This window comes from Trichoplusia ni, chromosome 5, assembly GCF_003590095.1.
Source record: "Trichoplusia ni isolate ovarian cell line Hi5 chromosome 5, tn1, whole genome shotgun sequence".
Taxonomy (NCBI): Eukaryota; Metazoa; Arthropoda; class Insecta; order Lepidoptera; family Noctuidae; genus Trichoplusia; species Trichoplusia ni.
Window position 1 is genome coordinate 11,833,439 of NC_039482.1, and position 13,336 is coordinate 11,846,774.

At 34.3% G+C, this 13,336-nt stretch overlaps 1 protein-coding gene across 1 annotated transcript; it reads right to left on the reverse strand.

Moving 5' to 3' along the window:
• Positions 1 to 67: 67 nt before the first annotated feature.
• LOC113494510 (protein obstructor-E) lies at positions 68 to 9,123 on the reverse strand. The gene is made up of 6 exons (XM_026872889.1): positions 8,876 to 9,123; positions 4,747 to 4,909; positions 3,576 to 3,694; positions 1,387 to 1,587; positions 734 to 929; positions 68 to 260 (listed from the first exon to the last, which is right to left on the reverse strand). Exons 1-6 carry the CDS (start codon positions 8,922 to 8,924, stop codon positions 110 to 112), a joined length of 879 nt encoding a protein of 292 aa, XP_026728690.1. The 5' UTR covers positions 8,925 to 9,123; the 3' UTR covers positions 68 to 109.
• Positions 9,124 to 13,336: the final 4,213 nt, after the last annotated feature.

Below are 13,336 nucleotides of genomic sequence, written 5' to 3' on the forward strand. Positions count from 1 at the left end.
AATTCACTTTCCATAGGAAGAGCGAAATTGAATTAAACAGAAAAGGGTACGAAATAAATCCAAAACATTCTTAATCATACATTTAATAACTAGACTACATTAAATGCTCCTACTCTTCGTCCTCAAGGGCCTTTCCCTTCTGGGGCCTGTTGGGCTTACGGCGCGAGGGCGAGCTGCCAGCGGGCTTGGGCTTGGGGGTGGGGGGGTTCTCTAGGGCTTCTAGGTCGGCGTCAGTCAGCTGGCCCTTGTACCAGTCAGCGCTGGAAAGGAATGGAAAGTTTGCGTTAGAGTATCGTGAAAAACTGTATATTGTGAGGAAAAAGAAGAGAGATTGAAGAGTATGGTTTTGTCTCCGTTAGAGAACAAAATACTTGTTGTAAAATACTATACAGATAAGACAGATTGAAATGTAACACTGATATCTAACTGAGCAACATGCAGAGATACGCGATGACTAAATTCCAGCAGGCGTACAACTTTATAATAAACGTTTCAATCCTGCTTAACTGAAATTTGGTAAACTATCAGGCGTGCAATATAGTTTATATTTATGTATAGGGATATTAAATAGTCTCTTTGAATAGTTTGGATGTAATGTCTCGCCCTCAAATAAAAAAGGGTAATTTAATTTTACGACCCAATATATAAAGCCTCATGTGTGTTTGCTTTGTACTTATTAACAAAGGTAGCATGACTCCTAAATACAGCCTCAGAATAAGTGAGGTCAGCTTACCATTCAGGGACCTTCCTGGCCCACTCGCATTTCTTGGTGACGTCATCGAAGGCCTGTCCCAGCTTGCATCCGGAGCGGCGCGGCGTGTTGCCGTTGATGCACACGTAGAAGAACTGGCAGTCCTCAGGGTCGGCGTACCGCGGGTGGGTTAGACCGAATGTCTCGTTGACGGCGGGGCAGTCGAAGGCGAATACCTCTGAAAATAGAAATATTTTGTTTTGATTTGAAGGTTAGTTTTATTACCTACTTAAGTTTTGCGGTTTGGAAAATATTGGAAAAGGAAAATTAGGGCCTACTCTTGTAGTCAGTCGATTATTGTAAAAATATTAAGGGGTTTAATATTCTTGGAAAAATTAAAATGTTTCCCAATTCAAATTAACAGCGAATTAACGGTACTATTCTCATTAGTTTTAACCTACGTATAAAAAAAAAAAAACAAAAATTGGATACGTATCAAAACAAACTTTTTATGTTTTGACTATAGTCCTTGAGTTTTGACTATACCGACGTATTGAACCCACAACCTCCAACCAGGACAAATTTTTGAAAATTATCGTTAATTGTATGTTTATCAGTTGCTTAGTTTGAGACTAGATGGCGTTGTGTGAAGGTTGTGGAATACATTAGGTATACTTTTTATCATCGATACTAACCAGCAGCTCCACATCCCTTCTTCTTGGCCTCATCAGGCCAGGTACAGATGCCAGTCTTGTCGTTGTACACGAGGCCATCGGGACAGGTGATCATGTTGAACTTGCCGTCCACGCAGTAGTAGAACTTGCCGCACTCCTTAGGGTCCTCGTGGGAGAAGTAGCCGTTCTGGCGAGGGCAGTGCAGCGCGGGGATCGGGGTTTCTGTGGGAATTGGTGATTATTACTATAGCTGTAGTCTCTTGCGTCGTGTTGTGGGTTAGATCTCTGCGATGAGATTGAACCCGCAACACAACGTTAAACGTATACGAGAAAAAACATACGATTAACGTTTTTTTATCCGAATGCTTGTCAGGAACAGCTTCCGTAAATCGTGTCTTTCTCATATTATTAATTTACGTCGATATATCTAAAGTCAATGTACATAATTTATAAAATTTATGCACAAATGGGGCTCTTAAAGTAATGTGCGTATTTCTTTTGAAGCAGATATTTAGTTCACAAAAATAACGAAATATATTTGTATACGGCCACAAAATACTTTTTGTGAAAAAAACTTAAACGTCATAAAACCTTTCAAGGTTTACTACGAAATCCGAAAGTTGCTTCGTGCAATGTGGAGGAAATATTTATAATAATTCTCTCACCGTATAACAATAAACATGCATACTTAGCTATATCTTTTTAATTTTAAGATTTATTTTTCCAGCTTGACAGATTTGCCTTTTTATTCATGCAGCAAAATATTTAGAAATAATATTTGTAAGTAGAGAATATAACCGTTTATTATTGGTATTTTTTTTACTAAAAAATGTTAAATTCTTTCGTGAATTAATTGGAACTATCTGCCCGTCTGACATTTTATAGAACATGTGGTATACCTACAAGTTCCCTACTACATCACCTACACCTATCTTGCTTTAATTTTATCTTTTATTGAATATACACCACGTAACAAGCTATAAAAACATTAAAACAAGCCTATCACTTATACCTACACAACCAGTATAACAAGATACACATGAATCGCTAACAATAAACGTCCGCGTCGACACCGTCGGACTCGACCAAGGTCGCGCTTCCCTTGAGATGTGAAAGTTGTCCCGGCTCTGACCCGCGGCATTTATGTGTAATCTGTATTCTAATGATGTCACTAACCAGTTGCAAAGTACTAGGGTTGGCAAGGCTGACATGAGTAAGAGATGAACCGAAAGGTGGATTCGTGATGTGGAGATTTCGTATTCGTCAACGACTCTGGGACAAAATTATAAAACTGAAAATATACTGAGAATGAAATATGGATAGATTTAAGATGACGACTGAGAAATATATATATTATATGCCTATATTTTTAGTTCATGACAGTATCAGTTAGATACATAAGACATGTTACACAAGTGGCTTTATCTGAACAATGAAATTATTCGGGACGCAACAACTAAGAAAAAAATTACCTGGATAGGATTACTTTGGGTTCAGAACCATGTATGTGATGTTGTCCGTATTTATTATTATTTATTAGTGGAAATACATAAACATACTTCTTCATTAATCTACATGATGAGTTTTGATATCGTGATTAACATTCTAATTAATAAATAGAAAATAACGTATCAAATATGACATGACAGCCCTGTAAAATTACATAACAGCATACACGTGCACAGTGTACGCACGTGTCACCAATTCAAAGGAAACGCCGCTCATGTATTTATATCAAATACTCGTTTATACTCGATACTAGTTATAAAACCAAACATAGTTATAACTTTTAACTTTATACACAAAGTATTGTAAAGTTATAGGCAAAAATTTTTATGCTGTTGCTTGAATCGAAGTAATTGACCTACCTACCCATTTGTATATGTGTATGTATGATGTATATAAAAGAGGTAGTTTACAAAAAAAAGATACTTAGTATGAACAAATTCATACTCTTTACCACTGACCTCGGTTGCTTAGCGCATATCGTTGCTCGATTGCTTATAAAGCGAATAGCGAGTCTAGACGACTAGAACTTCGAATTTTTTCATTGCATTACTTGTTTGCAATTGCAAAATATTATTATACTTGTAAGGACAGAAAGAGACGTTATAAAAGTGATAGATGGCCGTCTTACTTCTTCGTACTGGTTTAAACTATTATTTATTCCAAGAGCCATATATTATATTCAAAGGTTAACTTAAACTTACGAAGCTTAGGCCTCTGAGAGCAGTCTAGGTTGAAGGGGAGGTCACACTTCTCCTCCTGAGAGCTGTAGTCGTTGAACACCATACCGTCAGGGCACAGCTTTTCAATGATGGCACCATTTCTGTAACATTGGAAATTGATTCTTAATTCCTTGTGTTTGAGCTCATTTCTATATAACTACTTTTTATTGTTTTGTTTCTGGGTAAAAATGTAAAGATATAGATAATTATAAATGCAAACGTTTCCTGACACAGCACACTTATAATAACAATTATTGGAGTGTGTACAAAGCGACTCGCCACAACACAGATAAACCCTGAGAGGTTTGCGTTGTGTGGCTACATTTTATGTAAAGAATCATGTAAGTGTATTAGAAATAAAAATAAATGAAAAAAATATATATATTGATATGACCGACGAGTTTAAATTAAAAGGAAAATATGCTAAGTGCGCGCAAATAGTGTACCATCTATAACTAATTCTGTTTGCAGAAGACTAATGGTTAAGCAAATAATATTACCGCTAAAATCTCATAAAGTAAAAAGCTCATGTACCTGTATGTGCTTTTAAAAGTTCGATTCAAAAAAGTTTTAATAACTTTTACTGGCCAATAAAAAACAATGAAAAATTAAAACCGTCATTGTAGTTCTTAAAATACACAAGGTTGGTGAACGAATGAGGATAATTCAGGATAATTTGAGGCAAATAACCGACAAAAGTAAAGTTGATTTATGAAGCTGACTAAGCTGTTTGTTTAACATTATTTATTGAACTTTGAGTTCCATAAAGTTTGGTTTTATTTGTACAGACATCGCAGTGTTTGCATATGTGAGAAAAAAGAAAAATACATTAAAAATAAACCTTCTCTTTCCTTTTTTTTCAACGACTCACATTATTCTACTCCTTATGTCGGGGTAATCTCAACCACTCGGCTATCCGATATTTATTTACACTTCTTATACAATTCATGTACAATGGCTGCCTTAATGCCTGCGACATTCTCCACCAGTCAACCAAAGGGTGATGCAGTTATATCAAGAAGTAGGTGTATAAAAGTCAATGTAGACTAAGATAAAAATAGCATTACATATATTATGGGGCTTCTGACACAAGTTGGAGGAGTCACATAATCACGATAGCATTTTGTTTTCTGCCAAATAACAAAATCTTTACCTGCATTCATAGTACTTGTCGCACTGCTCAGCATCAGCGAAGAACCCGTCTTCGGGGCAGTCGTTGGTGATTTCGGCCTCTCGCTCGGGCTCCGCTGGGGTGCGCGCGGGCGGGTTCACTGGCTTCCTGCCTTTAGGCTTTGGGCCCGCTGACGATGCTAATACTGAAAATATTATGATTGTGTGTTTAATATTTTTGGTATGTTTTGTAAGGTGTTTGTGAAGGAATTAGTGAGTAAGTGGTAAGTATCATTAATTTTTAAATGTAGCTTGATTTTGGGGTTACTAATGTTGATATATCCTATCTCAGCACATTCTATATAAATATTGGAAAAACTCTTTAAGTTTTCGTTGTTTGGATATTCATTTTTTTACATTTTGAAATCGAACGATTTTCTTACAAACCGTCTACTTAGAGAATCCTGCAAACAAGCCTATAACTAGTTTAATTTATTTATCTCATTGAAACAAAACTTTTTTCTACACATCTGGCCAATGACACCCGATTTCCTGTGCCTGAACGAGTCGACAAAAGTAGTTCGCATTGAGTATGGTCACTTCCTTAAGTTCAATGCTGCAATTAGCGATAAAACCTAATTAGAACGCTAAATGTACTTTCTAAAATATAAAACCATTCATTAAGTTATGGCCATTAAGATAATGTACTTCTTTTAAATAATTAAAAAGAAATTAAAGAAGTAATAACGTCTTGAAAGTATTTTTTTTGTGCCAGTCGTATTTAATTGAATATAGAGAGATTCAGATTCTATTTTTTTTTTTATAAAATAAGTTTCATGTTTCGATTCCAATTAATCTCATAAAATATGATTGAGTACATTCAAATCTCGAACAAATTCACTTGCGACTTAATTCGTTTTGGTAATTAATTCGCTTTATTTTTTTATTGACCACGTTTATCTGGGACTTGATACTAACCTATACAGACAAAAAGGTAGAAATTCGCTTTAAAATTGAATGAACACTAACCTTTCATTGGCAATATGTATTACTACAAAAGTATGTGTTATTTTCGCAATAAATTCCTTTTAATTACAAAACAACATAATTGACTAGTTATTAACGAAACATTCATCCTTGGAAATATTTTAATATATTCGCAAATAATCGCGTTGCTATGCATAAATGGTATAAAACATGTTACTAGGTTCTCTTTGACCTTTAGTTTCATAAATATTTTGAACTACGCCTTTCATTATCTTTGCCGACTTCGAAACTAGTATGGTATTTTCGTATTTTATATTCAACCGCATCGTAAAATCGTATAATTACATACTTACATATATTTTATTTTAAATTCCAGTTAAAGCTATCTACGGAGGTTTTAATAGTTTTAGGTAGATTGGAATGCCAGCCCATAACAAAACGATAATTTTGAATTGCCGGGTAAAATCTTGTTTTTACATAGATAACAAATATAAAAAAACACTATGTTATTCTCAAAATCAAAGCTTATTTCTTAATATTCACTATATAGTTCTCATTCTTCTATATTTTCGTAATTTCTATTTGCTGCATCATTTTCATGTACACGAGAAGATATATATTATGTTCATGATATATTATTTTTGATGCATACATGTCTTTTACCCCTGTATGGTTATCTAACCTTCGCTTAGCAGTGACACATTTCGAGGACAGTTTTAGTTTTATTTTGTGAATAATTTTAGACTTAATAAAAGATAATACATATAGAAAAAGCAGACCAAACAATTGCTTGAATACTTTTACCTCCTAAAAGCAAAATGTAATTGATATTGCAAATGTTTAACATTCGAATACAAGTAAAGTGTGAGGCAAGAGCCCGATTTCTCCGTTACCTCACACGACCTGCCAAAGCCGCGGCAAGTTATTAGTGCTATTAATGTACTATTGATCAACCTACTATGTATATTAGTATATAGTTTGATACAACTTAAATGGTGCTGGCAGAAGTCATATAAAAGTGATTTAATTTAACTTACACTATCTGGACACGCTAAAAACGTGGCGTGTCCATATGACGAAAGAATAAGTTATATTAATTTTGAGTTTTACTAACTAATCACACGTGTGTCCAGCGTCACGTGTCCAGTTGACGAATAAGCCATATTTTCAACCGACTTCATGAAGGAGGAGGTTCTCAATTCGTGTTTGTTTGTCTGTTACCTCAGAACTTTGTATTCGAAGCCGTTTGTAGGGTTAGTTTAAAAAAAAAATGTAATGTTCAAAGTAAATAATAGAACCGAATCAAGAAAGCAGATGACAGTATAATGTCAAAATAATTAACTAATTAATCTGTCCGATGATGGAGTACATAAATAAGAATCTTATGAAAATTTAAACATCTGTAGGAAATCATATTGTATTATAGTCTTACATTTCGTTTGTTTTGTAAGTTAAGCCAAGAGCTTAAGTTTCTCAAGTTTCAAATAACATTAAAGCAATTTACGTTCCCATGTTTATCCAATTTAATAACATGCAGCCTTTATTCCCAACAAAGCCTTAGCAAAACTCGACGATACATTAAGAGCAAGTAAGGTCAGCCGATTAAAGGTTAAGGACTGCTTTCCGCTTCCCACCTATCTTCCCATATGCTGATAACCTTGAACCCATTTAAGGCTCTATCCTATCTCCATTTAGAGTTTAAACCAACCTTCTTAGTGTAGTGATATCAGGTTTAGATTAAACTTAAGTGGCTTTAAACTAACGCCCACAATTGTTGTCTGGTCGCAACTACTTAGTTAATCAGGAATAAGATATCTACTGCTAAAGACCTTCATAGGCAATATTGATTTTAAATACTGCATATTATCTTAATATATATAAATCTCGTGTCACAATGTTTGTCCTCAATGGACTCCTAAACCACTTAACCGATAATAATGAAATTCGCACACCATGTGCAGTTCGATCCAACTTGAGAGATAGGATAGTTTAAATCTCAAGTTATAGTCGCAATTTCCTCTAACCACGCTGACGAAGTCGCGGGCAACAGCTAGTATATACATAGATTTAGATCGTAATACAATAAAATAACGAAGTGGACGTCTGATGATCGTTAAATCTTTTTATTGGATGTTCTCGTTAACGCTCATATTCTCATCTAATTCTGGGTTCATAAAGTTTGATCGCCATCATCAGCTCGATGTATCTAGCAGGACGTCGTGTAAACTTTATTAAATATTGAAAGTAATTTTAAACAGTGTTACTAGAAGACTGACGTAAGTTGTAGTTGATTTTGAATCGTCATCATCTTATTCCCAATGTCTTAGGCCTTCAAGACTGTGTTGTCATTAATCTAATCATTGATTCCAAACGTGTACTCATACATCTGTACTCATTTGAACTTTAATGGAATTCAGCTTCGCTGCGTGCGTTGAATGAGTACGCCATTTCTCCGTTACTTACTTGGAATTGTTTATTGTTTATCTGCTGTTACTCCGAGCTAATCTTATTTAAGAAAGTTTTTTCGAAAGTGTACCTAACGAAAACAAATCTAATATTCTGATTTCTTGAAAACGTCCTTCATCACTGTAGTCGTTTATGGTATTTTTTCTAGTTTTTGGTCATACATGCTTCAAAATATTTAAACATTGGGAATAGAGACGGAAGAGGATTTGGAACTTTCTCTTTTGAAAAGGCGCAACGCGTTGATGTCTTTTCTTCCTAGACGTAACTAATAATGAGTCGTTACGATGTAAATGAAAAAAGTCGAATAAAATTACGATTTGTGTAACATACTGTTATATTATGAAACTAAAGACTTCTATTTCGTAATAAAAGTTTATATTATCATTAATGTTTGATCAAAAGTAATAATTACTATTGCTGCAGACTAGCATTCAAATTAGACAGGAATTGTAATTCTAGACGTCAAGGCTAACTGGTGGCCCGACATATTGTAACACTTACTGCTCCATTGAATATTAATTTCTTAAAGGTTATCGAAATAGGTCGTATATCATAATGAAAGTACATGATTGGAATTTATGACTTGTAATTAAGTAGACTCGTTCATTGTTTCAATTATTGAATGAAAATAAAACAATGGAACATTTAATTGAATTAATGATTTTTATTTACGATTATTTATTTGATTTTAGAACAAAGAGAGTTTAAACAAAACTTACCGACTAAACAGCCCAAAAAAATGAGTCCTACGCTCGACCGGAACGCCATCTTGTGTTAACACTCTCCTATCACTTAATTTAAGTTAAATGTCACTTACAAGTGACTATTATTATGAGTGACTGACGCCCGCACCGCACTCTATGCCGCACTGACTTATTCACTTTTTGTCATCCATTCTTAGCGGTGTTACAGCTCAGCGAAAGGTTACGCTAATTCACTATCTCTATCGCTCTACAGCCTTATCGTATATCCGTCCCCCTCATCATAAGCTCTTCGGATCCTGTTATTGTTCTACGTGTTCTGCAAGAAAATTAACAAATGCCAAAACGCAGTTATCCGATGTAAAATATTTTTTATCGATCTATTAATTTTGGTAGAGCTAATTAGTTGATTAGGCAAGTTCGTATGTACACTGGAATTTGTTGCAAAAATTGTGAAAGTGCTCTACCTAGTTGTGTTGATTGTTAAAATAACGGCCGTGAGACTTATTTGTTTACTTAAAAAATGTAGAGTTTCACCTGAAATTTATGTTTTTGTATTAAGCCTTTTCTAAATGATTTATTACAAGACGACTTATAGATAAAATGTAATACTTGAAACTTATAGAAAACTAGACTTAACAAATAAATAATGATGTGGAACAAATTGAGAACGAATAAGTATTAAAGAAAACTGTCTAATAAGAAGACAGGGCTGGCAGAAGGCAAAGGCAGGGTTTTAAATTTTTAAAAATCTCTTAAAATAATTCAAAGATGGAAATCACTTTAGGGATTTAAATTCAACTGTGCTACAGATACACATACAGACACACAAAGCAGTCAAACTTATAACACCCTTCTTTTTGAGTCGATGTTTAGGGGACCTTAGTTAACACCTGAACCTCAATTAGTTTTATGTCGTTTTACACATGCTTCTACCGATTATAGACTTAAAATATAGATAAATAAATAAAATATTATTTTGTTCTAAATTAGTATTGAAAGGTACACGTCTTTATAAAAAAATTACCAGCCTATGGAATTTTCCACATAATTATTCACGACGCAACAGTGTTAGTAATTCTAATTTATATTCAAAATCCAACATCGATGGACAAACGAACAGGATACCAAATTGATAACAAGCTTGCTTAATTACTTATCCAACACCTACTATGTAAATTTCAAAAACCACTTTAAGCACCAACCTGAAGACTTAGCACAGCCTCCTTATTAAAAGCTACAGGTAAGGGAACAAGATGGCGCTCTTTACTTTTTCTAACTTACTTTTGAGTTAGTGATAAACCCCCTGACTCTACAAGCCTGTCAAGCTTGTGTCCACTGGCTGTACAAATCAATCATAGAATAATGAGCTTCATCAAGTCGCCTGGTAACAGATGTATTAAACATTCGACTGCACGGATAGCCGAGTGGTTGAGGTCACCACACCAAAGCCACTGTGCGCGTGCAGGTTTGATTGCCGCTTAAGGCACGCGTTTGTCTCATTCACAATTGAACGATTCACAAGATATGTGAAACCCCCATGACTCAATTATTAAATTCCTTATTGCGGGAGTCGTTTTACAAAATACCTGCTACTTGCGAAAGCATCCATTCTTTTTCAATAGTTACGACATATAACCTTTTTGAAAGATCACTTACCTGTCTTCCGATTAAATCAGAATATTCAACAGCTGTTTATGCAAACTGTCGTAAATGCAAATAGATTACTAATTAAGTTTGATGACTATGTTGACATGTCTTCCTTTCAGACGACGTAATAAGCTACGCTGAAGTTTTAGGTAAGATGGGAATATTATTGTATTTATTAAATACGTTTGACGGTGGAAAGGACTTCGCAAAGAGACAGAAACTAATAGAAAAAGAAGTACATGTATAAATATAGCAAAAAAGGTCATTGTTATCAACTTTTTAACGGGGTTTTAATCTTAGACTCGAATCGCGCTCCTTAGTGACATCTCTTGCAAAATATCTTGATACGTCTTTCTCTCAATTTCAACTACATTGGCAGCTGAGTAACGGTCGTGGGTTCAACCCCGTGTATTACATGCATCTGTCTATTTGAGCCACGAAAGCAAGCATTCTGAGTCTTGGTGTTTTCAATGTTTGTAATACCCTCTGCAATAAAAGAGTTAAATTATTAAATGTGGAATTCGTTTTTTAACACATATATTTTGATGTTAATAAATTTTATTTGATTGCTTATCTACAAGATTCTCGCACTGGATAGAAAACCTTCACCTTTTCCTAATATGGTGGCGAACAAACGAAATACCTCATTTTATTTTCCTTTACATTGTGATAAACGGATGTCTCGGGTATTCACTGATTAAAAATTACTAGCTGTTGCCCGCGACTTCGTCCCCGTGGGTAGAAGATATAAGTTATGATTTATACCTGCCCGTTTTTTCCCATTGTATCTTCGCTCCTATTAGTCGCAGCGTGATGGTTTATAGCCTAAAACCTTCCTCGATGAATGGTCTATTCAACACAAAAAGAATTTTTCAATTTGGACCAGTAGTTCCTGAGATAAGCGCGTTCAAACAAACAAACAAACAAACAAACTCTCCAGCTTTATATGTTAAGTATAGTATAGATTAATATAAGTACATTAAATACACAAGTAATTAATAAGACACCATATCAGTTATTTGAGTGGTGATGTGATATTGTTTGATATTATTGTTCAAAATTTTGTATGTTAAGTACTAACTGTTGCCTGCAGGCCCGAACGCTTTAAATCGAAAATGATCCCACGGGAACATACAATTGACAAAAACTAGGTTTTACTAAACTTAACCATCAGTGTACCAAGTTTCATCTCAATCCGTTCAGTGAATTTTGCGTGAAAGAGAAACAAACGTCCATACATACAAACTCTGTAATTTGGGTTCATAATGTCGTAGGAAGGCAACCTTCTTGGTTCTGACTATTCTCTAAAAATGTAGGTAACATTAAAATGTGTTATTATTTTATATCCATCCTTTGGCGACGACTGTACAGTACTTTATTATTTAAAAAGAAAAGAAAGCGCAAAGTGCCTGATTAAGTTATTTATTTTTATGTATCACCTTTTACGTATGATTCATTACAATGAATAAAATTGATTTAATAACTGATAAGCAAAGAAGCATTAACAACGCCAAAAACAAATAAAACAAAACACAAGATTCTTGTCTTTATTATGTGTATATCAAGTTAAAATAAAAATAATAAGTACTGCAATATTTTTTATAATGTGTCCGAGCATACCAATAAGTTTATGAGAAATTTGCAGAAACAATCTGATCGTCCGAATAGGACGATTAGAATAGCTTCCAACAATCTTACGATACAGCCAGTGACATCTATCATGAACTCTATAAACTGCGTTCAATAATTTTTCTTGCTTACTAGCGACCTCTGTTGACACACTTTGAAGTTACCGTAGTAGTCCCAGCTTAAGCCATTGGTGTCGTGTCATATTTAGTTTGTATGATCAACAATTTAAGTGAAGGCTATGATAAACAGTATATCTGTCTGAAGAATCTTGAAACTAGTATCAGATTCAAGTAGATAATACGCCTAGTTAGATAGGTATCATGGGACCAAATTTCATTTTTCGTTTCAGCATTTTTGGTGTAAACCGTACCTACGAATACTTTATGGAACCTTCGTATAGTAATCTTGGTTAAGGTTTTAATCTACTTCTACAAAGAGACACTTACGGGTATAGGCTCACTAAAAAAAAACCATATGCAACCCCAAAGAACTAGCAATCCAACACATCTAAATGAAAATAATAATTAAGTTCTAATTATTTTTAAATAGATTAAATCAGGCTTAGAGGTTATTTTTTTATTTCTCATTCATAACAGCAAAATTATAAAAATAAAGCTTTGAAAGTGACCTCACATTTCCGAAAATTAGTTATCAAATTTTCTTTCAGACAATTTTCATATATCCCAATTACGAATCACGTTTCTTTCCAGTTGACCAAACAGATGGATACAGATATTAGCATATCGTAAGTGATTAATAGATCTACTCTCTACCGATTTACGCATATAATGAGCGCAAGTGGAACATAATTGTGGATTTCGTGCGCATCATGTAAAGATCGCTTTCATCGGCGCGTGCGCACTAGAAAGTGATCTCCAGAAGCAATGGTTTCACTTTATCACAGACTTTATGACATTGTTAGATGAGATTTAGGGAAAAAGCACTTTAAGTACTTTTGAGTAGAGTCTTCATTTGAATGTGATTGTGAGATGTATTTTTTTATGTTTTCGTTGTAATTACCTTTTAAATTCTTAATGTTAGTGGTAAACATGGTCAGTGGTGCATTGTTTTGTTACATTGACTTTCGACTTGAGACGGAGGTGAATGTCAGCCATTTTGGGTAGTTTTAATAAGCTGCATTTGTTTAGTTTCACGTTTTCCGTTTTTTATTGTTCGTTTGAGCTGAAATTTTACACATTT

Bases quoted from the DNA above. Each gene is read 5' to 3' on its own strand.
- LOC113494510 (XM_026872889.1), bottom strand. From the start codon at position 8,924: ATGGCGTTCCGGTCGAGCGTAGGACTCATTTTTTTGGGCTGTTTAGTC. The intron at 4,910-8,875 runs GTAAGTTTTGTT...TAATATTTTCAG, and splicing joins TTTTTTGGGCTGTTTAGTCG to TATTAGCATCGTCAGCGGGC. The intron at 261-733 runs GTAAGCTGACCT...ATTCCTTTCCAG, and splicing joins GCCAGGAAGGTCCCTGAATG to CGCTGACTGGTACAAGGGCC.